General features: G+C 42.7%; 1 protein-coding gene across 1 annotated transcript in view; it reads left to right on the forward strand.

The window, feature by feature from the left end:
- The window catches only part of LOC128358992 (voltage-dependent calcium channel subunit alpha-2/delta-4-like), a 99,716-nt gene that overhangs the window by 12,312 nt on the left and 65,102 nt on the right, over positions 1-22,302 (forward strand). Inside the window, exons 3-14 of the mRNA XM_053319397.1 lie at positions 2,823-2,939; positions 4,336-4,395; positions 6,088-6,250; positions 7,187-7,318; positions 10,108-10,168; positions 13,475-13,625; positions 15,267-15,341; positions 16,883-16,972; positions 18,936-19,049; positions 19,206-19,284; positions 20,101-20,234; positions 20,422-20,439. Of these exons, the coding sequence (XP_053175372.1) occupies positions 2,823-2,939; positions 4,336-4,395; positions 6,088-6,250; positions 7,187-7,318; positions 10,108-10,168; positions 13,475-13,625; positions 15,267-15,341; positions 16,883-16,972; positions 18,936-19,049; positions 19,206-19,284; positions 20,101-20,234; positions 20,422-20,439 (1,194 nt within the window). The remainder of the gene's footprint in view (positions 1-2,822; positions 2,940-4,335; positions 4,396-6,087; positions 6,251-7,186; positions 7,319-10,107; positions 10,169-13,474; positions 13,626-15,266; positions 15,342-16,882; positions 16,973-18,935; positions 19,050-19,205; positions 19,285-20,100; positions 20,235-20,421; positions 20,440-22,302) is intronic.

Here is a 22,302-nt window from a genome sequence, read left to right on the forward strand (position 1 = left end):
CTCCTCTCCTCTCATTTGCTCCTCTAATTGGTTTGCTTGGACTAATTGGACTTAGTGGAGGACTTAATGAAGTGATAGAGAGTATAAATAAGCAGGCTGAACCTTCCCCTGATCCAACATGGAGCTTGTTGATCCAGAGAAAGTGATTACCTCGCCGAGACACTCAACAAACACAGATCACACATCCCAAAATCTACAGAACAGCAGCTGATTTAATCTGAGAGTGAAAAGCCAATCTGCCAGCAGCGGGAGATCAGACTCACCTGAAAACAACAGATAGGAAGGAGGGAAGGAAGGAAGGAAGGAAGGAAGGGAGGAAGGTAGGGAGAGTGAAAAGCCAATCTGCCAGCAGCGGGAGATCAGACTCACCTGAAAACAACAGATAGGAAGGAGGGAAGGAAGGAAGGAAGGAATGAAGGAAGGGAGGGAGGAAGGAAGGGAGGAAGGAAGGAAGGAATGAAGGAAGGGAGGAAGGGAGGGAGGGAGGAAGGGAGAAAGGAAAGAAGGAAGGGAGGAAGGAAGGAAGGAAGGAAGGGAGAAAGGAAGGAAGGAAGGGAGGGAGGGAGGGAGGGAGGGAGGGAGGGAGGAAGGAAGGAAGGAAGGAAGGAAGGAAGGGAGAAAGGAAGGAAGGAAGGGAGAAAGGAAGGGAGAAAGGAAGGAAGGAAGGAAGGAAGGAAGGGAGGAAGGGAGGGAGGGAGGGAGGGAGGGAGGAAAGAAGGAAGGAAGGAAGGAAGGAAGGAAGGAAGGAAGGAAGGGAGGAAGGTAGGGAGAGTGAAAAGCCAATCTGCCAGCAGCGGGAGATCAGACTCACCGGCTCGGCGGCTCGTCTGCTGCTCGTCGCTTTCTGGAAACATCCTGAAATATATATTAAAAAAAAAAAAACAGGTCAAATCCAGATTAATGTCATCAGCGTCAAATGGTTCCAGAAATAACCTGAAAACAACAGATAGGAAGGAAGGAAGGAAGGAAGGATGGGAGAAAGGAAGGAAGGGAGAAAGGGAGGAATGAAGGAAGGAAGGAAGGAAGGGAGGGAGGAATGAAGGAAGGGAGGAAGGAAGGGAGGGAGGGAGAAAGGAAGGAAGGGAGGAGGGAGGGAGGAAGGGAGGGAGGGAGGGAGGAAAGAAGGAAGGAAGGGAAGAAGGAAGGGAGGGAGGAATTAAGGAAGGAAGGGAGGGAGGGAGGGAGGAAAGAAGGAAGGAAGGAAGGAATGAAGGGAGGAAGGAAGGAAGGAAGGGAGGGAGGAATGAAGGAAGGAAGGAAGGAAGGAAGGAAGGAAGGGAGAAAGGGAGGGAGGGAGGGAGGAAGGAAGGAAGGAAGGAAGTAAGGGAGAAAGGAAGGAAGGAAGGAAGGAAGGAAGGGAGGAAGGGAGGAAGGGAGGGAGACTCAACAAACACAGATCACACATCCCAAAATCTACAGAACAGCAGCTGATTTAATCTGAGAGTGAAAAGCCAATCTGCCAGCAGCGGGAGATCAGACTCACCTGAAAACAACAGATAGGAAGGAAGGAAGGAAGGAAGGAAGGAAGGAAGGAAGATAGGGAGAGTGAAAAGCCAATCTGCCAGCAGCGGGAGATCAGACTCACGGGCGGCTCGTCTGCTGCTCGTCGCTTTCTGGAAACATCCTGAAATATATATAAAAAAAAAAAACAGGTCAAATCCAGATTAATGTCATCAGCGTCAAATGGTTCCAGAAATAACCTGAAAACAAGAGATAGGAAGGAAGGAAGGAAGGAAGGAAGGAAGGAAGGAAGGGAGGAAGGGAGGAAGGAAGGAAGGGAGGGAGGAAGGGAGGAATGAAGGAAGGAAGGAAGGAAGGAATGAAGGAAGGGAGGAAGGGAGGGAGGGAGGAAGGAAGGAAGGAAGGAAGGAAGGAAGGAATTAACGAAGGAACGAAGGAAGATTAATGTCATCAGCGTCAAATGGTTCCAGAAATAACCTGAAAACAACAGATAGGAAGGAGGGAAGGAATGAAGGAAGGAAGGAAGGGAGGGAGGGAGGGAGGAAAGAAGGAAGGAAGGAAGGAAGGGAGAAAGGAAGGAAGGAAGGAAGGGAGGGAGGAAGGGAGAAAGGAAGGAAGGAAGGGAGGGAGGGAGGGAGGGAGGAAAGAAGGAAGGAAGGAAGGAAGGAAGGGAGGGAGGGAGGGAGGGAGGGAGGGAGGAAGGAAGGAAGGAAGGAAGGGAGAAAGGAAGGAAGGAAGAAAGGGAGGAAGGGAGGGAGGGAGGAAAGAAGGAAGGGAGAAAGGAAGGAAGGAAGGGAGGAAGGAATGAAGGGAGGAAAGAAGGAAGGGAGGGAGAGAGGAAGGGAGGAAGGAAGGAAGGGAAGAAGGAAGGAAGGAAGGAAGGAAGGAAGGGAGGGAGGGAGGGAGGGAGGGAGAGAGGGAGGGAGGTTCCTCCCTCCTTTCCTCCCTCTTTTCCTTGACTGGAGGACAACAGGAGGGTTAAAACCTTCCTTCCTCCCTCCTTTTCTTCCTTCCTCCCTTCCTTCCTTCCTTCCTTCCTTCCTTCCCTCCTCCTTCCCTCCCTCCTTTCCTTCCTCCTTTCCTCCCTCTTTTCCTTGACTGTAGGACAACAGGAGGGTTAAGAGGGATAATAAGTGACTAGTGGAAGGAAGTGAGGAAAGAAGTATGGAAGGGGGAGGGAGCAAAGAGAGACAGAAGGAGGGGAAGAATGAAGGAAAAATTAAAGAAAGAGGGAGGAAGGAAGGAAGGAAGGAAGGAAGGAAGGAAGGAAGGAAAGAAGGAAGGAAGGTAGGAAGGAAGGAAGGAAGCTTCTATACGAGCCTCTCATCACCATGTTTGTGTGTTTTTTTGTCTCTGGTCAGAAACTGAAAGACGTTGAGCCCATCGTGAAGATCGTGGAGCTGGACGGCAGCGACCTGGTGAAGGATTATTCAGACGACATCGAGCGAATGTTGGGAAGCAAGATGAAGTCAGTGAAGGTGAGGATGAGGATGAGGAGGAGGAAGAGGAGGATGATGAGGATGAGGATGAGGAGGAAGCTGGAAGTATTATCAGTCATTCATTAAGACATTACTTGATGCCAAACCAGGCGGGGAGTTCTGGTCCTCTGAAATGAGGCCAACCAGGAAGTAACTTAGAGCTGCATTCTATCAAAAGGCCACCAGGGGGCGACCGTCTCTATACAAGTCAATGGAGAATTCACCAACTTCTCACTTGATTTCTAACCTCAGTAAACGTTTTCAAAATGTGTTTATGGTCTCAATCGCTAGTTTAAAGCCTTCTTCAATGCAGTATGATGTTCATTTGGGACATTTTGGCCTCCCTGATTTTATATGTGACGATAAAGCAGGGTATGCATTAGGGCGTGGCTACGTCCTGATTGACAGGTTGATTGACCAATGTCCTCCAGATCCAGCCCTCGTAACCATAGCAACCTCCCCACTCCACCCATGGCCCCGCCTCATGCCCATATAAATAGAATCTGTGTTTTTATTTTTCCCAGCATGCACCTGAAATTTTCAAGATGGCGCTGCCTAGATTAGAAACTATTGGCTTCCGAGCAGCAGTCCACAAACCAATGGGTGACGTCACGGATGTTACGTCCATTTCTTTTATACAGTCTGTGAGCCAAACATGAGTTACAGATTGGAAATAAGAACATTTATTAAACAAAATACTTTCTCTTATCTTTGTTTGTTCAGTATTTGTTCGGGTTAGATGGAAGAAAACAATCTTAAACAATCTTTGGTTTCACTGCAGTCAGGTTTTCCTCTCTGTAATGATTCCTCCTGTTCTTTCTTTCTTTCTTTCTGCCTTTCCTTTTCTTTCTTTCTTACTTTTCTTTCTTTCTTTCTTTCTTTCCTCATCTTCCTCCTTTTTTAACTTTCTTTTCTTCTCCTTTGTATGTTTCTTTTTTCCTTCTTTCTTTCTTTCTTTTTCCTTTTGTCTTTCTTTCTTTCCTTCCTTCTTTTTCTTTCTTTCTTTTGTCTGTCTTTCTTTCTTTCCTTATCTTCCTATTCTTCCTCCTTTTTTCTTTCTTTCTTTCTTTTCTTCTCCTTCTTTGTTTGTTTCTTTTTTCCTTCTTTCTTTCTTTCTTTCTTTCTTATTCCCTTTGTCTTTCTTTCTTCCTCCTCTTTCTTTCCTTCTTTCCTTCTTCCACTCATTCAGACACTGAAGCTTCATATTAGCTTCAGATCAACTTTTAGATCCATGTTTCCACAGAAGGAGGACTGTGGGTTTAGTTGCATGTTGTTTTAAAACAGACGTGAAAAACTGTGAACTCATCCTTTAAATCTGTGATGACATGTTTTTTATTTGCTGTGTTTTTTATGTTCGGTTTGTTTTATTATAATATTTTCTGTCTCTTTGTCTCAGAGGTTAGCTGAGTCAGCAGAAGACGCTGACCTGTACCACGACTTCAACGCCACTCTAGAGGTTTGGAGCTTCTTCTTATCTTTAAATCTAAATAGCTTTACTACATAATAAACCTTTAGAGAAACACATCATCAGCTCTGCTCTCTATAAGCTGGATGCTAATGCTAACCAGCTAACTGTGTGCAGGTCAGAGGTAACAGTCGGACGGTCAGCAGAGGCTTTAAAGCTTCAGCTGACACCTCAAATTAGATCAGGGTTAGGGTTAGGGTCACTGATCCTGTGAGAGAACTGGGTCGAAACACACAGCAGAGAAACATACACGGCAATAAAGAAGAACCTGTATCTATAGCAACCATAACACAACTTGCATCTATAGCAACCATAGAACAACTTGTATCTATAGCAACCATAGAACAACCTGTATCTATAGCAACCATAGAACAACCTGTATCTATAGCAACCATAGAACAACTTGTATCTATAGCAACCATAACACAACCTGTATCTATAGCAACCATAGAACAACATGTATCTATAGCAACCATAGAACATACCTGTATCTATAGCAACCATAACACAACCTGTATCTATAGCAACCATAGAACATACCTGTATCTATAGCAACCATAGAACAACTTGTATCTATAGCAACCATAGAACAGCCTGTATCTATAGCAACCATAACACAACCTCCTGTATCTATAGCAACCATAGAACAACATGTATCTATAGCAACCATAGAACAACCTGTATCTATAGCAACCATAGAACAACTTGTATCTATAGCAACCATAACACAACCTGTATCTATAGCAACCATAACACAACCTGTATCTATAGCAACCATAGAACAACCTGTATCTATAGCAACCATAGCACAACCTGTATCTATAGCAACCATAGAACAACCTGTATCTATAGCAACCATAGCACAACCTGTATCTATAGCAACCATAACACAACATGTATCTATAGCAACCATAGTACAATCTGTATCTATAGCAACCATAGCACAACCTGTATCTATAGCAACCATAACGCAACCTGTATCTATAGCAACCATAGACCACAACCTGTATCTATAGCAACCATAGAACAACCTGTATCTATAGCAACCATAGAACAACCTGTATCTATAGCAACCATAACGCAACCTGTATCTATAGCAACCATAGAACACAACCTGTATCTATAGCAACCATAGAACAACCTGTATCTATAGAAACCATAGAACAACCTGTATCTATAGCAACCATAGAACAACCTGTATCTATAGCAACCATAGAACAACCTGTATCTATAGCAACCATAGCACAACCTGTATCTATAGAAACCATAGCACAACCTGTATCTATAGCAACCATAGAACAACCTGTATCTATAGCAACCATAGAACAACCTGTATCTATAGCAACCATAACACAACCTGTATCTATAGCAACCATAGACATTTTTAAATAAACCAGCTCAGTTTCACCATTAAGACTTCTTTGTATTAGTTCTAAAGTTGAAACTGTTTAAATCAGAAGAAAAGGAAGCAGAAGATCCAGTTTATTCCCTCCTCTGCTTTATAAAAGTCCCATTAATTGCTTTACCGTTGATGTCATTGCTTTTTAATTGTGTTTTGGGAATTACACCTGGCTCGCTCAGCTTTTGGAGGTTTCCAGGTGACGCCAGCACTGACTGGATTAGAGGAACACTCCTTTGGTCCAGATCCAGATTTCACTAAACGTCTTCCTGTTCTCCTCTCAGTTCGATTACTACAACGCCATGATGATCAACTCTGCGGACGAGGACGGGAATTACCCGGAGCTAGGTGGAGAGTTTCCTCTGGAGGAGAACGAGCACTTCAACAACCTGCTGGTGAACACGCTGCAGAGCAACATCCAGGTTCCCACTAACGTCTACAACAAAGGTCAGAGGTCAACATCTACACTGCTTCATATTCAGATCATTAACAAGTCAAAATAAGCAATAAAATACAAAACTACAGTAAAAGTACTGCAGTATTATGAGTGATGTAGTTAAAGTATTACAGTAAAAGTACAAGTACCTCAAGCTATGCTACAGTAAAGTATAAGTACCTCAAACTGTACTACAGTAAAGTACAAGTACCTCAAACTATGCTACAGTAAAGTATAAGTACCTCTAACTGTACTACAGTAAAGTACTAGTACCTCAAAGTGTACTACAGTAAAGTACTAGTACCTCAAACTGTACTACAGTAAAGTACAAGTACCTCAAACTATGCTACAGTAAAGTATAAGTACCTCAAACTGTACTTCAGTAAAGTACAAGTACCTCAAACTGTACTACAGTAAAGTACTAGTACCTCTAACTGTACTAGAGTAAAGTACAAGTACCTCTAACTGTACTACAGTAAAGTACAAGTACCTCAAACTGTACTACAGTAAAGTACTAGTACCTCTAACTGTACTACAGTAAAGTACAAGTACCTCAAACTGTACTACAGTAAAGTACTAGTACCTCTAACTGTACTACAGTAAAGTATAAGTACCTCAAACTGTACTACAGTAGAGTACTAGTACCTCTAACTGTACTACAGTAAAGTACTAGTACCTCAAACTGTACTACAGTAAAGTACTAGTACCTCTAACTGTACTACAGTAAAGTACTAGTACCTCAAACTGTACTACAGTAAAGTACTAGTACCTCAAACTGTACTACAGTAAAGTACAAGAACCTCAAACTGTACTACAGTACATGTACTCAGTTTCTCTCTCTCTCTCTCTCTCTGCTTCTGTCTCTCTCTCTCTCTCTCTCTCTCTCTCTGCTTCTCTCTCTCTGTCTCTCTCTCTCTCTCTCTCTCTCTCTCTCTCTCTGTGTTCAGATCCTAACATCCTGAACGCCATTTATAACTCGGAGGCGTTAAACGACGTCTTCATCAATAACTTCCAGAAGGATCCGACTCTCACCTGGCAGTACTTCGGCAGCTCCACCGGCTTCTTCAGGATCTACCCCGGTTAGTTATCGTTTGCTCTGATAGATGTCTTGTGTTAACCCTTTATAGGACACTCATTGGAAGGAAGGGAGGAAGGAAGGAAGGGAGGAAGGAAGGAAGGGAGGGAGGAAGGAAGGGAGGGAGGAAGGAAGGAAGGGAGGGAGGAAGGAAGGGAGGGAGGAAGGAAGGAAGGAAGGAAGGAAAGAAAGAAGGAAGGAAGGAAGGAAGGAGGGAGGGAGGGAGGAAGGGAAGAAAGAAGGAAAGAAGGAAGAAGAAAGGGGGATGGAGGAAGGAAAGAAGGAAGAAGAAAAGGGGATGGAGGAAGGAAAGAAGGAAGGGAGGAGAGAAGGAGGGAGGGAGGAAGAACGGATGGAAGTAAGGAAAGGAAGGAAGGAAGGACGGAGGAAGGAAAGAAGGAAAGGAGGAGAGAAGGAGGGAGGGAGGAAGGACAGATGGAAGGAAGGAAAGGAAGGAAGGACGGAGGAAATAAGGAACGAGGGAGGGAGAAAGGAAAAGAGGAAGGGAAGAAAGAAGGCAGGGAGGAAGGAAAGGAAGGAAGGAAGGAAGGAAGGAAGGAAGGATATTTTGGGATATTTACAGAAGTTACCAAATATAATTATTTGCCCAATAAAGGGTTAAGATAAAATAAGGAAATACATAGTTTATATTTTATGGTTTCAGTGAACTTTATAATGTATTAGATCAGAGGGGTCAAACATGAGGCCCGTGGGCCAGAACCGGCCCTCTGATGGGTCCAATCCGGCCCACTATTCTTCCTGTCTTCCTTCCTTCCATCTTTCCTTCCTTCTTTTCTTTCCTTCCTTCCTTAATTTTCTATCTTCCGCCCTTCCTTCCTTCTTTCCTTCCTGTCTTCTTTTCCTTCTTTTCTTTCCTTCCTTCCTCATTTTTCTTTCTTCCGTCCTTCCTTCCCTCTTTCCTTCCTGTCTTCTTTTCCTTCTTTCTTTCTTTCCTTCCTTCCTTAATTTTCTATCTTCCGCCCTTCCTTCCCTCTTTCCTTCCTGTCTTCTTTTCCTTCTTTCTTTCCTTCCTTCCTTCCCTCTTTCCTTCCTGTCGTCTTTTCCTTCTTTTCTTTCCTTCCTTCCTTCCTTAATTTTCTATCTTCCGCCCTTCCTTCCCTCTTTCCTTCCTGTCTTCTTTTCCTTCTTTCTTTCCTTCCTTCCTCATTTTTCTTTCTTCCGTCCTTCCTTCCCTCTTTCCTTCCTGTCGTCTTTTCCTTCTTTCCTTCTTTCTTTCTTTCCTTCCTTCCTTAATTTTCTATCTTCCGCCCTTCCTTCCCTCTTTCCTTCCTGTCTTCTTTTCCTTCTTTCTTTCCTTCCTTCCTTCCCTCTTTCCTTCCTGTCGTCTTTTCCTTCTTTCTTTCCGTCCTTCCTCATTTTTCTTTCTTCCGTCCTTCCTTCCCTCTTTCCTTCCTGTCGTCTTTGCCTTCTTTCCTTCTATCCTTCTTTCTTTCTTTCCTTCCTTCCTTAATTTTCTATCTTCCGCCCTTCCTTCCTGTCTTCTTTTCCTTCTTTCTTTCCTTCCTTCCTTCCCTCTTTCCTTACTGTCTTCTTTGCCTTCTTTCCTTCTATCCTTCTTTCTTTCTTTCCTTCCTTCCTTAATTTTCTATCTTCCGCCCTTCCTTCCCTCTTTCCTTCCTGTCTTCTTTTCCTTCTTTCTTTCCTTCCTTCCTTCCTGTCGTCTTTTCCTTCTTTCCTTCTTTCTTTCTTTCCTTCCTTCCTTAATTTTCTATCTTCCGCCCTTCCTTCCCTCTTTCCTTCCTGTCTTCTTTTCCTTCTTTCCTTCTTTCTTTCTTTCCTTCCTTCCTTAATTTTCTATCTTCCGCCCTTCCTTCCCTCTTTCCTTCCTGTCTTCTTTTCCTTCTTTCTTTCCTTCCTTCCTTCCCTCTTTCCTTCCTGTTGTCTTTTCCTTCTTTCTTTCCTTCCTTCCTCATTTTTCTTTCTTACGTCCTTCCTTCCCTCTTTCCTTCCTGTCGTCTTTCCCTTCTTTCCTTCTTTCCTTCCTTCCTTAATTTTCTATCTTCCGCCCTTCCTTCCCTCTTTCCTTCCTGTCTTCTTTTCCTTCTTTCTTTCCTTCCTTCCTTCCCTCTTTCCTTCCTGTCGTCTTTTCCTTCTTTCCTTCCTTCTTTTCTTTCCTTCCTTCCTTAATTTTCTATCTTCCGCCCTTCCTTCCCTCTTTCCTTCCTGTCTTCTTTTCCTTCTTTCTTTCCTTCCTTCCTTCCCTCTTTCCTTCCTGTCGTCTTTTCCTTCTTTCTTTCCTTCCTTCCTCATTTTTCTTTCTTCCGTCCTTCCTTCCCTCTTTCCTTCCTGTCGTCTTTTCCTTCTTTCCTTCTATCCTTCTTTCTTCCGTCCTTCCTTCCCTCTTTCCTTCCTGTCGTCTTTTCCTTCTTTCCTTCTATCCTTCTTTCTTTCTTTCCTTCCTTCCTTAATTTTCTATCTTCTGCCCTTCCTTCCCTCTTTCCTTCCTGTCTTCTTTTCCTTCCTTCCCTCTTTCCTTCCTGTCTTCTTTTCCTTCCTTCCCTCTTTCCTTCCTGTCTTCTTTTCCTTCCTTCCTTCTTTTCTTTCTTTCTTTCCTTCCTTCCTTCCACCATTTCTTCCCTTTTTTCCTCCTTCTTTTCTTTCCTTCCTGTCTTCTTTTCCTTCCTTTCTTTTCTTTCTTTCCTTCCTTCCTTCATTCTTTCCTTCCTTCCTTCCTTCCCTCCTTCCTTCCTTCCTCCATGAATCTGTTTTCTGATCATTCGTATGATGATTTAAAGAGTTCATGATGTCGTCCTGTGTGTTTTTCTCTCTCAGGTATTAAATGGACTCCGGATCCAAACGGCGTTGCAGCTTTCGACTGCAGGAACAGAAACTGGTGAGTTCAAACCTACACAATGAAACACGCTGACTCAGCTGAATATTACAATAGACTCTCAGTCAGCTGTTTAATCATGTGACCTGTATGAGAAATATCTGTCCATACAGGCTATGAACTACAAGAGAAGGAGACTGTGTTAGACCTTTTTAACCAACGTCCTTCCTTCCTTCCTTCCTTCCTCCCTCCCTTCTACCTCCTTTCCTTCCTTCTACCTCCCAAACTTCCTCCTTTCCTTCCTTCTTCCTCCCAAACGTCCTCCTTTCCTTCCTTCTTCCTCCCTTCCATCCTTCGTCACTCCCTCCTTCTCTCGTTCGTCCCTCCCTCCTACCTTCCTTTTTTCCTTCCTTCCTTCCTCCCTCCCTCCTTTCCATCCTTTGTTCTCCCTTTCTTCCTTCTTCCTCCTTCCCTTCCTTCTACCTCCCAAACTTCCTCCTTTCCTTCCTTCTTCCTCCCAAACTTCCTCCTTTCCTTCCTTCTTCCTCCCAAACGTCCTCCTTTCCTTCCTTCCTTCTTCCTCCTTTCCATCCTTCGTTCTCCCTTTCTTCCTTCCTTCTTTCTTCCTCCCTTCCTTTCTTGACTTGAGGACAACAGAAGAGTTAAAGTAGCATCAAATGGAAATACTCAATACAACAGTACAAGTACCTCAAAGTACTTTGTACGTGTACTTTAATTACAGTACTTGGTTATTTTCCACCAAATTAGAAACTAAAACCACAAAAATGACCTTTCAGTTTTAGTTTAGTTCAGTTTATTTGCACATACAAGCAAAATAACACATGCAGATGTTTTGACATGAAGAACTTCATTAACCCTCCTGTTGTCCTCGAGTCAAGGAAGGAAGGAAGGAAGAAGGGAGGGAGGGAAGGAAGGAAGGAAAGGAGGAGGGAGGAGGGAAGGGAGGAAGAAGGAAGGAAGGAGGGAAGGAAGGAGGGAAGGAAGGGAGGGAGGAAAGAAGGAAGGAGGGAGGAGGGAAGGGAGGAAAGAAGGAAGGAGGGAAGAAGGGAGGGAAAAAGAAAAGAGGAAGGGAGGAAGGAAGGAAAGGAGGGAAGAAGGGAGGGAGGGAGGGAAAGAAGGAAGGAGGGAAGGAGAAAGGAAAAGAGGTAGGAAGGAAAGAAGGAAGGAAGGAAGGAGGAAATAAGTAAGAAAGGAGAGAAGGAGGGAGGGAGAAAGAAAAAGAGGAAAGAAGGAAAGAAGGAAGGAAGGAAGGAAGGAAGGAAGGAAAGAAGGAAGGAGGGAAGAAGGGAGGGAGAAAGAAAAGAGGAAGGGAGGAAGGAAGGAAAAAGGACAGAGGAAAGAAGGAAGGAAGGAAAGGAGGAAGAAGGAAGGGAGGGAGGGAAGGAAGGAAGGAGGGAAGGAGAAAGGAAAAGAGGTAGGGAGGAAAGAAGGAAGGAAGGAAGGAAGGAAGGAGGAAATAAGTAAGAAAGGAAGGAAGGAGGGAGGGAGAAAGAAAAAGAGGAAAGAAGGAAAGAAGGAAGGAAGGAAGGAAGGGAGGAAAGAAGGAAGGAGGGAGGAGGGAAGGAAGGAAAAAGGACAGAGCAAAGAAGGAAGGAAGGAAAGGAGGAAGAAGGAAGGGAGGGAGGGAAGGAAGGAAGGAGGGAAGGAGAAAGGAAAAGAGGTAGGGAGGAAAGAAGGAAGGAAGGAAGGAGGAAATAAGTAAGAAAGGAAGGAAGGAGGGAAGGAGGGAGGGAGAAAGAAAAAGAGGAAAGAAGGAAAGAAGGAAGGAAGGAAGGAAGGAGGGAAGGAAGGAAGGGAGGGAGGAAAGAAGGAAGGAGGGAGGAGGGAAGGGAGGAAGAAGGAAGGAAGGGAGGAAAGAAGGAAGGAGGGAAGAAGGGAGGGAGAAGGAAAAGAGGAAGGGAGGAAGGAAGGAAAAGGGGCAGAGGAAAGAAGGAAGGAAGGAAAAAGGACAGAGGAAAGAAGGAAGGAAGGAAAGGAGGAAGAAGGAAGGGAGGGAGAGAAGGAAGGAAGGAGGGAAGGAGAAAGGAAAAGAGGTAGGGAGGAAAGAAGGAAGGAAGGAAGGAAGGAAGGAGGAAATAAGTAAGAAAGGAAGGAAGGAGGGAAGGAAGGGAGGGAGGAAAGAAGGAAGGAGGGAGGAGGGAAGGGAGGAAGAAGGAAGGAAGGGAGGAAAGAAGGAAGGAGGGAAGGAAAGGAGGGAGGAAAGAAGGAACAGTCAAAACAGATGGGAGGACGACAGGAAGGTTAAGAACACATGTAAATGCTGTTATTATATTAAAAGTTATAATGTGTTTGTGTAGATTAACAGCAGCAGCAGACATGACAGCATCCTCAGTAACAAACAGTAGCAGTGCTGGCTGTGTGTCGGCTGAGCAGCAGCCAGCCGGATCCCTGATCCTCTGGAAAAGACGATAAGCTGCTCCTTAGCCGGGTCACTGCAGCACACATGGCACCATATGCGACTGTTCATGCATTTCTAAATAATACCGGAGAGCTGCATATGTCCCTGAATGCCTCGCCATACTGCATTATTGCAGCTGAGCCGCCAAAAGCTGCTGCTGCTGCTGCTGCTGCTGGGAGACAAAGGAAGGAAGGAAGGAAATAAGGAAGGAAGGAAAGAAAGAAGGAAGGAAGGGAGGGAGGGAGGAAAGAAGGAAGGAAGGAAGGAAGGAAGGAAGGAAAAGAAGACGGGAAGGACAGATGGAAGGAAGGAAGAAAAAAGTAAAAGTACTGCAGTATTATGAGTGATGTAGTATGCAGTATTACAGTAAAAGTACTGCAGTATTATAGTGATGTAGTATGCAGTATTACAGTAAAAGTACTACAGTATTATAGTGATGTAGTATGCAGTATTACAGTAAAAGTACTGCAGTATTATAGTGATGTAGTATGCAGTATTACAGTAAAAGTACTGCAGTATTATAGTGATGTAGTATGCAGTATTACAGTAAAAGTACTGCAGTATTATAGTGATGTAGTATGCAGTATTACAGTAAAAGTACTGCAGTATTATGAGTGATGTAGTATGCAGTATTACAGTAAAAGTACTGCAGTATTATAGTGATGTAGTATGCAGTATTACAGTAAAAGTAATACTGCATACTTCCTTCTTCCTTCCTTCCTCCCTCCTTTCCTTCCTTCTTCCTCCCAAACTTCCTTCCTTCTACCTCCCAAACTTCCTCCTTTCCTTCCTTCTTTCTCCCTTCCTTCCTTCCTTCCTTTCTTCCTTCCTTCCTTCCTTCCTTGACTTGAGGACAACAGGAGGTTTAAAAGCAGTCTGTATAACTAAGTCTCATCGAGGAGTCATATCTCTGAAGCTTCCTGTGTAATTCCTCCACTTCCTGTGTGCAGGTACATCCAGGCGGCTACGTCTCCGAAGGACATCATCATCATGGTGGACATCAGCGGCAGCATGAAGGGGCTGAAGATGACCATCGCTAAACACACCATCAACACCATCCTGGACACGCTGGGAGAGAACGACTTCGTCAACGTCATCGCTGTGAGACTTTAGTAGTAGTTATATATCAGTTTTTTCCTTCCTTCCTTCCTTCCTTCCTTCCTTCCATCCTTCCTTCCTTATATATCACGGTTAGTCAGAGAGGTGATGAGTTCAGGTGTTCCACCAACAGTCTGAAACCCAAAGATCCAGTTTACTGTCATGTATGGAAAAGAAGAAAAGCTTTAGATCAGGGGGTCAAACATGCGGCCCGTGGGCCAGAAACGGCCCGCCGAAGGATCCAATTCGGCCCACTTTCCTTCCTGTATTTTTTTCCTTCCTTCCTTCCTTCCATCTGTCCTTCCTTCCTTCCGTCCTTCCTTCTGTCCTTCCTCCCTTTCATCTTTCCTTCCTGTCTTCTTTTCCAACCTTTCCATTCTTTTCTTTCTTCCTTCCTCACTTTTATTCTTTCTTTCTTTCCTTCCTTCCTTCCATCTGTCCTTTTTTCCTTCCTTCCTTCCTTCCATCTGTCCTTCCTTCCTTCCTTCCATCTGTCCTTCCTCCCTTTCATCTTTCCTTCCTGTCTTCTTTTCCAGCCTTTCCATTCTTTTCTTTCTTCCTTCCTCACTTTTATTCTTTCTTTCTTTCTTTCTTTCTTTCCTTCCTTCCTTCCTTCCTTCCTTCCATGTGTCCTTTTTTCCTTCCTTCCTTCCTTCCTGAAGTCTGTTCTTTGACATATTTTAAAATACTAAAAAAATGATGAAAAGTCCAAGATGAAGGAAGGAAGGAGGGAAGGAAGGGAGGGAGGAAAGAAGGAAGAAGGGAGGAAGAAGGAAGGAAGGAGGGAAGGAAGGGAGGAAGGAAGGAAAGAAGGACAGAGGAAAGAAGGAAGGAAGGAAAGGAGGAAGAAGGAAGGGAGGGAGGGAAGGAAGGAAGGAGGGAAGGAGAAAGGAAAAGAGGTAGGGAGGAAAGAAGGAAGGAAGGAAGGAGGAAATAAAGAAGAAAGGAAGGAAGGAGGGAGAAAGAAAAGAGGAAGGGAGGAAGGAAGGAAAGAAGGACAGAGGAAAGAAGGAAGGAAGGAAAGGAGGAAGAAGGAAGGGAGGGAGGGAAGGAAGGAAGGAATGAGGGAAGGAGAAAGGAAAAGAGGTAGAGAGGAAAGAAGGAAGGAAGGAAAGAAGGAGGAAATAAGGAAGAAAGGAAGGAAGGAGGGAAGGAGGGAGGGAGAAAGGAAAAGAGGAAAGAAGGAAGGAAAGAAAGGAGGGAGGAAAGAAGGAACAGTCAAAACAGATTCCGTCCTCACTTTTATTCTTTCTTTCTTTCTTTCTTTCCTTCCTTCCTTCCTTCCTTCCTTCCATCTGTCCTTTTTTCCTTCCTTCCTGAAGTCTGTTCTTTGACATATTTTAAAATACTAAAAAAATGATGAATAGTCCAAGATGACGTCCAAAAAATATCATGACCAACTCAAATATAATCAGTTTACTGTCATAGAGGAAACCAGAACATATTCACATTGAAGAAGCTAGAATCACCAATTAATTACCTGTTGACTGATTAAGTGACTAATCGCTGCAGCTGTAGCTACATTACTGTAAAGCTCTGCCTTTAATCACACTGAAACGAGCAGCTGACCCCCCAGTGTGAAGGCTCAGGGATTCAAACCGGCGGCTGCAGCGCTTGCTCATGAGCTCTACTTCCTGTCTGCAGTACACTGACTACGTCCGCTATGTGGAGCCGTGCTTCAGAGGAACGCTGGTGCAAGCCGACCTGGACAACAGGGAGGTAAGACCATTATCTGGGCGCACACACACACACACACACACAGAGACACACACACAGAGACACACACAGACACACACAGACACACACACACACACACACACACACACACACACACACACACAGACACACAGACACACACACACACACACACAGAAACACACACACACACACACAGACACACACACACACACAGACACACACACAGACAGACAGACACACACACACGCACACACACACACACAGACACACACACACACACACATACATGCACATGCGCACACACACACACACACACACACACACACACACACACACACACACACACACAGACACACACACACACACACACACACACACACACACAGGGGAATACCTTCAGCAGCATCATCAGATCAACCTCTTGGCCTACTTCTTTGGAGTGACATCAGGAAACCACCAAGTCAACCTGGAGCTTTGTGTGTGTGTGTGTGTGTGTGTGTGTGTGTGTGTGTGTGTGTGTGTGTGTGTGTGTGTGTGTGTGTGTGTGTGTGCATGTGCATGTATGTGTGTGTGTGTACAGTATTTATAGACTTGACTACAGACGTGGAACGAGGACATTTCCAACCTACTTTTAGAAAGGCTAAAGGCTGCAAATAAGCCTTTATCTTACGTCATTACATCTTCTGCTTTCTGTATGTCTGTTAAATAAAAATAAATAAATAAATACTTAAAATAATATGGGAAGGTTCAGTCTGTCTCTGAGGTGTTAAATGAGCTATTAAAGGGTTAAAGTCCAACTGAAATGACATGTATTATCAACATGTTTTAAAAATATAGAAAGTTAATAGTTTTAATAGCTGAATGAGAATGTTTGATTGACAGCAGGTGAGTTAAAGTTACAGTGTGGATTGTTATGGTTAATAATAATAATAATATTTATTTGTAGAGCACCTTTCATATCAGGGATGAAGCTCAAAGTGCTTTACACAGAAAAGTAAAAATACAATAAAACAAAAATACATATATAAATAAAATTAGACTATTTAGTAAAAATTAGTTAAAATGACACTAATTAAAATCTAGATTAAATAAATGTGTTTTCATCTGTTTTTTAAAAATGTTCACAGTGTCCACATCTCTCATAGCTTTAGGTAGATTATTCCATTATTTAGATCATAATTAAAGAAAGCTGCTCTATATGTATTTATTGTGTGTATAATTATGTGTATTTAATAATCCAGCAGTAGATGATCTGAAGGCTTGTCTGTGATGTAAGCAGGTCCCCAAAATCATTTAAACCATTTAAAAACAAGTAAAAAGAAGCTTCAAATGAAGTAAAAATGACTATGCATATGTCTAAGCATATGACTGTATGTTATAATAATACATACAGTAAATAACATACTTTTTTGTGTTTTGACATCCATGAATGAAATGACATTCAGCTCCGTTATGTTTGGATGGTAGTGCACATTATAAATGATCCACTGATACTGTTTATGAACATGGTTAAATGTAATCTGCTGATATAAACATCACTCATATTCATATCTGTCTCTCAGCACTTCAAGCTGCTTGTGGAGGACCTGCACGTTAAAGGAGAAGCCAAGATCAAGAACGCCATGAAGGAGTCCTTCAAAATCCTCAATGAGGTACGTGTTTCCTCAGAGGTCAGAGGTCAACTCTAACTCTGCTGCTAAACTAAAGCATGGTTAGCATGGTGTGTGAATGACTGTGTCTGAAATCACTCCTTTATTCACTCTATAATAAAATCATGAATCACATAGAAACACAGCTCTGACTATCCAATGGAAAAAACTACCCAAAAGTTGTACTAAGTAAACAAATATATGTATATATAAATTTAATAAATAATGATTAAATACTCAGTGTCAGTAAAGTGAACTGCAGTATCTAAAAACATATGTAAAATATATAACACCTGATAATGAACCTATGTACACAGTGTAAAATAACACCACAGACATCACTTCAGCACATTACACAGGAGATATATATATATGTATATACATATATAAATATTAGGGATGTCCGATAATATCAGCCGATATTTACTTAGAAATGTAATATCGGTAAGTACCGGTATTGGGTTTTTATAACCGGTTTGTTCTGTAGGCTTCAGCATTTCCGAGGCTGCATGAACGCAGCATGGGACGTTTACCTGCGCGCGCTGAATGACGTATAACAACAACAACAACACGCTAGACTAGTGGGTCGTTAACCGTTACTAACAAGTTCATAGCGTACACCGGCGCCATGTATTTCTTTTATACAGTCTATGGTCGTTAACCGTTACTAACCATTGCTAACTGTCGCTAATCGTTGCTAACCGTTGCTAACAAGTTCATAGCGTCCACCGGCGCCATGTATTTCTTTTATACAGTCTATGGTCGCTAACCATTACTAACCGTTGCTAACCATGGTTAACCGTTACTAACCGTTGCTAACCGTGGCTAATCGTAGCTAACCGTTGCTAACAAGTCCATAGTGTCCGCCGCCATGTACACGATCACACAAACAGGAACGGGGTTTACCTCCTCGTTGTCATTTTCTCTGTTATGTTTTCGGCGAGTCTCCTCTGTGACGTCACCGTCAGAGTCCGGTGGGTCCTATCTGTGACGTCACCGTCAGAGTCCGGTGGGTCCCCCATCTGGGTGCTACTCTGCTGGAGACACAACAGCTGAGAGGAGCGAGGGAGAGCACTTCCTGTAAAGGTCCCGCCTCCAGAAACGGGGCTTAATGTTTGTGGTTAGTGAGTCTACAGATAGTAAATGATGCAGAGCAGCATAATAAATATGGCAGTGTGACATATTGGTTACTTCCATAACTTAAGTTGAAGTAGTTCTCTTATTTTGCTCAGACAGTGTTAACATGTAGAAAGCCATGTTGCATTTATGTTTGCATCCAGTGGAGCTTCACAATAAAATGAGGCATAATGTGTTAATGCCACAATAGCAGATATGTGATGTTGTAAAAAGCCTGAATATATCGGTATATAGTGAGTTGGACAATATCGGATATCGGCAGAAAAGTCAATATCGAGCATCCCTAATATACACACACACACACACACACACACACACACACACACACTCCGCTATCAGACCCTCAGATAAAGCAGTGGAGGGTAAATGTAGAGGCTGTGTAGTAAATAAGAAGTACAGACACAGTCAAAGATCTTCATCCTAAACATCATAGTTTGATTTAGTTGTTGCTGCTCTATGAAATAACCCTCTGTGTGTGTGTGTGTGTCTGTGTGCGTGTGTGTGTGTGTGTGTGTGTCTCTGTGTGCGTGTGTTTGTGTGTCTCTGTGTGTGTGTGTTTGTGTTTGTGTGTCTCTGTGTATGTGTGTGTGTGTGTCTCTGTGTGTGTGTGTGTGTGTGTGTGTGTCTCTGTGTCTCTCTCTGTGTGTGTGTGTGTGTGTGTGTGTGTGTGTCTCTCTCTGCGTGTGTCTCTGTGTGCGTGTGTGCGTGTGTGTGTGTGTGTTTGTGTCTCTCTCTCTCTCTCTCTCTCTCTCTCTCTCTCTGTGTGTGTGTGTCTCTCTGTGTCTCTCTCTCTGTGTGTGTGTGTGTGTGTGTGTGTGTGTGTGTGCAGGCCAGGGTGAATGGTCAGGGCAGCATGTGTAATCAGGCCATCATGCTGATCACAGACGGAGCCATGGAGGACTTTGAGTCGGTCTTTGAGGAATTCAACTGGCCTGATCGCAGGGTGAGACCCGAGACCCAAACTCTTTATTAAATAACTACAGGAATAAAGAAGATTATATTTATTTTAGATATTTATGAGCGTGTGTGTGCTGAGGACCGCTCAGTGACACACAGAAACATGACAGGTGAGCTCTAACAGGTGTGTTTGTGTGTTCAGGTGAGAGTCTTCACCTACCTCATCGGCAGAGAGATGACGTTCGCTCAAAACACCAAGTGGATCGCCTGCAACAACAAAGGTGTGTGTGTGTGTGTGTGTGTGTGTGTGTGTGTGTGTGTGTGTGTGTGTGTGTGTGTGTGTGTGTGAGTGTGTGTATCTCTTTCTGTGTGTGTGTGTGAGTGTGTGTGTGTGTGTGTATCTCTGTCTTTCTCTGTCTTTCTCTGTCTGTATGTGTGTGTGTGTGTGTGTGTGTGTGTGTGTATCTCTGTCTTTCTCTGTCTGTATGTGTGTGTGTGTGTGTGTGTGTGTGTGTGTGTGTGTGTGTGTGTGAGTGTGTGTATCTCTTTCTGTGTGTGTGTGTGAGTGTGTGTGTGTGTGTGTATCTCTGTCTTTCTCTGTCTGTATGTGTGTGTGTGTGTGTGTGTGTGTGTGTGTGAGTGTGTGTATCTCTGTCTTTCTCTGTCTGTGTGTGTGTGTTTGTGTGTGTATATCTCTGTCTGTGTTTGTGTGTGCATTCATACGTGTGTATTTCACATACTTAGGTGTGTGTGTGTGTATCTGTGTGTCTGTGTGTGTGTGCATTCATACGTGTGTATTTCACATACTTAGGTGTGTGTGTGTGTGTGTATCTGTGTGTCTGTGTGTGTGTGTGTGTGCATTCATACGTGTGTATTTCACATACTTAGGTGTGTGTTTGTATGTGTGTGTGTGTTTCTCTCTGTGTGTCTGTGTGTATCTGTGTGTGTGTGTGTGTGTGTCTGTGTGTATCTGTGTGTCTGTGTGTGTGTATGTTTCTATGCATTCATACATGTGTGTATTTCATGTTACTGTGTGTGTGTGTGTGTGTGTGTGTGTGTGTGTGTGTGTGTGTGTGTGTGTGTGTGTGTGTTCTCAGGTTACTACACACACATCTCCACGCTGGCCGACGTGCAGGAGAACGTCATGGAGTATCTGCACGTTCTCAGCCGGCCAATGGTGATCAACCACGACCATGACATCATCTGGACGGAGGCCTACATGGACACTGTGGTGAGCCAATCAGAGAGGAGATTCATATTTTAAGCATATCCTGTCATTTGGGGTGAACTGCTTCTTCATCATCATCATCATCATCATCATCATCATCACTTCACCTTCATCTGTGTGTTTGTTTCTTCCCTGTTTCTCGCCTCAATCTCCCATGATCCTCTGGGCTTTCCCCTCATCACTCCGGCAGCTTCCCAACACCAAAGAGGTAAAAGAAGTAGAAGAAGAAGAAGAAGAAGAAGTTGTAGTTTTAGATGAGTAGTCTGTTTTAGAAGCTGTAGATATTCATGCATTAGTTAGAGAGTTAGAGTTTAGTTGTTTAGTTAAGAGATAAAAGTAAAAATCTTTCACTTTTTCTCACAAATCTAAGCAAAAAAACTTCAGTCAGGAGCTCAAATGATCATGAAGTGTGTTTCTGTGTGTGTGTGTAATGATTCCTCCTGTTCATACTGAGCATTAGATCCTTCATCATGTTTACAGGAAGTGATGGAGGACTAAATCCACAGTCCTCCTTCTGTAGAAATATGGATTTAAAAGTTTAATCTGAAGCTAATATGAAGCTTCAGCGTCTGAATGAGTGATAGAAAGAAAGAAAGAAAGAAAGAAAGAAAGGAGGAAGATGAGAAAAGGAAGTAAGAAAGAACGGAGGAGGAAGATGAGGAAAGAAACTAAGAAAGACAGGCAGAAGAAAAGAAAGAGAGGAAGACGAGGAAAGAAAGAAAGAAAAAGAAGGAAGGATAGAAAGACAAAAGGAAAAAGAACAAAAGAAGAAAAAAAGAAACAAAAGTAAGAATGAGAAAAGAAAGAAAGAAAGAAAGAAAGAGAAAAGAGGGAAAGAAAGAAAAAAGGAGGAAGATGAGGAAAGAAGGAAAGAAAGAAAAGAGAGGAAGAGAGAAAAAAAGGAGGAAGATAAGAAAAGAAAGAAAGAAAAGTAAGAAAGAGAAAAGAGGGAAAGAAAGAAAGAAAAAAAGAAAAAAGGAGGAAGATGAGGAAAGAAAGAAAGAAAAGTAAGAATGAGAAAAGAAGGAAAGAAAGAAAAGAAAGAAAGAAAAAAGGAGGAAGATGAGGAAAGAAAGAAAAGTAAGAAAGAGAAAAGAAGGAAAGAAAGAAAAGAAAGAAAGAAAAAAGGAGGAAGATGAGGAAAGAAGGAAAGAAAGAAAGAGAGGAAGAGAGAAAAAAAGGAGGAAGATGAGAAAAGAAAGAAAGAAAAGTAAGAAAGAGAAAAGAGGGAAAGAAAGAAAGAAAGAAAGAAAGAGAAAAGAGGGAAAGAAAGAAAGAAACTATACTTCCACCACAGCTCAACAGGAAACACTAAGAGGGAATCTGATGCTAGTAAATGTAAAATCTATCTAAAAGAAATGAAACCTGTATGAAGCTCTATCCCTTTATCACTGGAGAGCTGCTGGAGAGCTGCTGGCCTACATCACAGTGATTATAGTATTTATACTCATTTATCTTTCTGCTTTTAAACTGAAAGACACAGAAAAACAGGAAACAGCTGTACGTCGCCCCCTGCTGTTCAACTGGCAGCACTGACAATATTTATTATAATGATTATTCTCTACTGATGGTGATTATTTAGATAGATTTAAATAGCTGAAGATGTATGTGAAGAATCTCAGGTTTATGATGTTTTATAAGTAATAAATATGCCTAAGATCACAAAGCACAGACTACATGCTCAAACAGGAAGTAGAGTGTTTGATTTTAAACATTAAAGCTCATTAAGAAGAGAAACACAAGGCAATATAAAGAGGATTTAAAATAAGTTAAATGAGCTAAAATAGAGGAAGGAGGATTAAACAGGAGATGCAGTGAGTGTTAATAATTACAGTCCATAGTTTACCTGCAGATATGTTTTATAAAATATTTAAAAAAAATCAGCTTTACATTATAATTTGACAAATAATTGCTTTAAAATGAGCTCAGAGGAAGCTTTATTCTTTAGCAGATGGACATTAGGCAAGGCAAGGCAGTTTTATTTATATAGCGCATTTCATACACAATGGCAACTCAATTCGCTTTACATAAAACAGAAACATTTAAACATACAATTAACCCCCACCCCACC

The sequence above is a fragment of the Scomber japonicus genome, chromosome 5 (assembly GCF_027409825.1).
Source record: "Scomber japonicus isolate fScoJap1 chromosome 5, fScoJap1.pri, whole genome shotgun sequence".
NCBI lineage: Eukaryota > Metazoa > Chordata > Actinopteri > Scombriformes > Scombridae > Scomber > Scomber japonicus.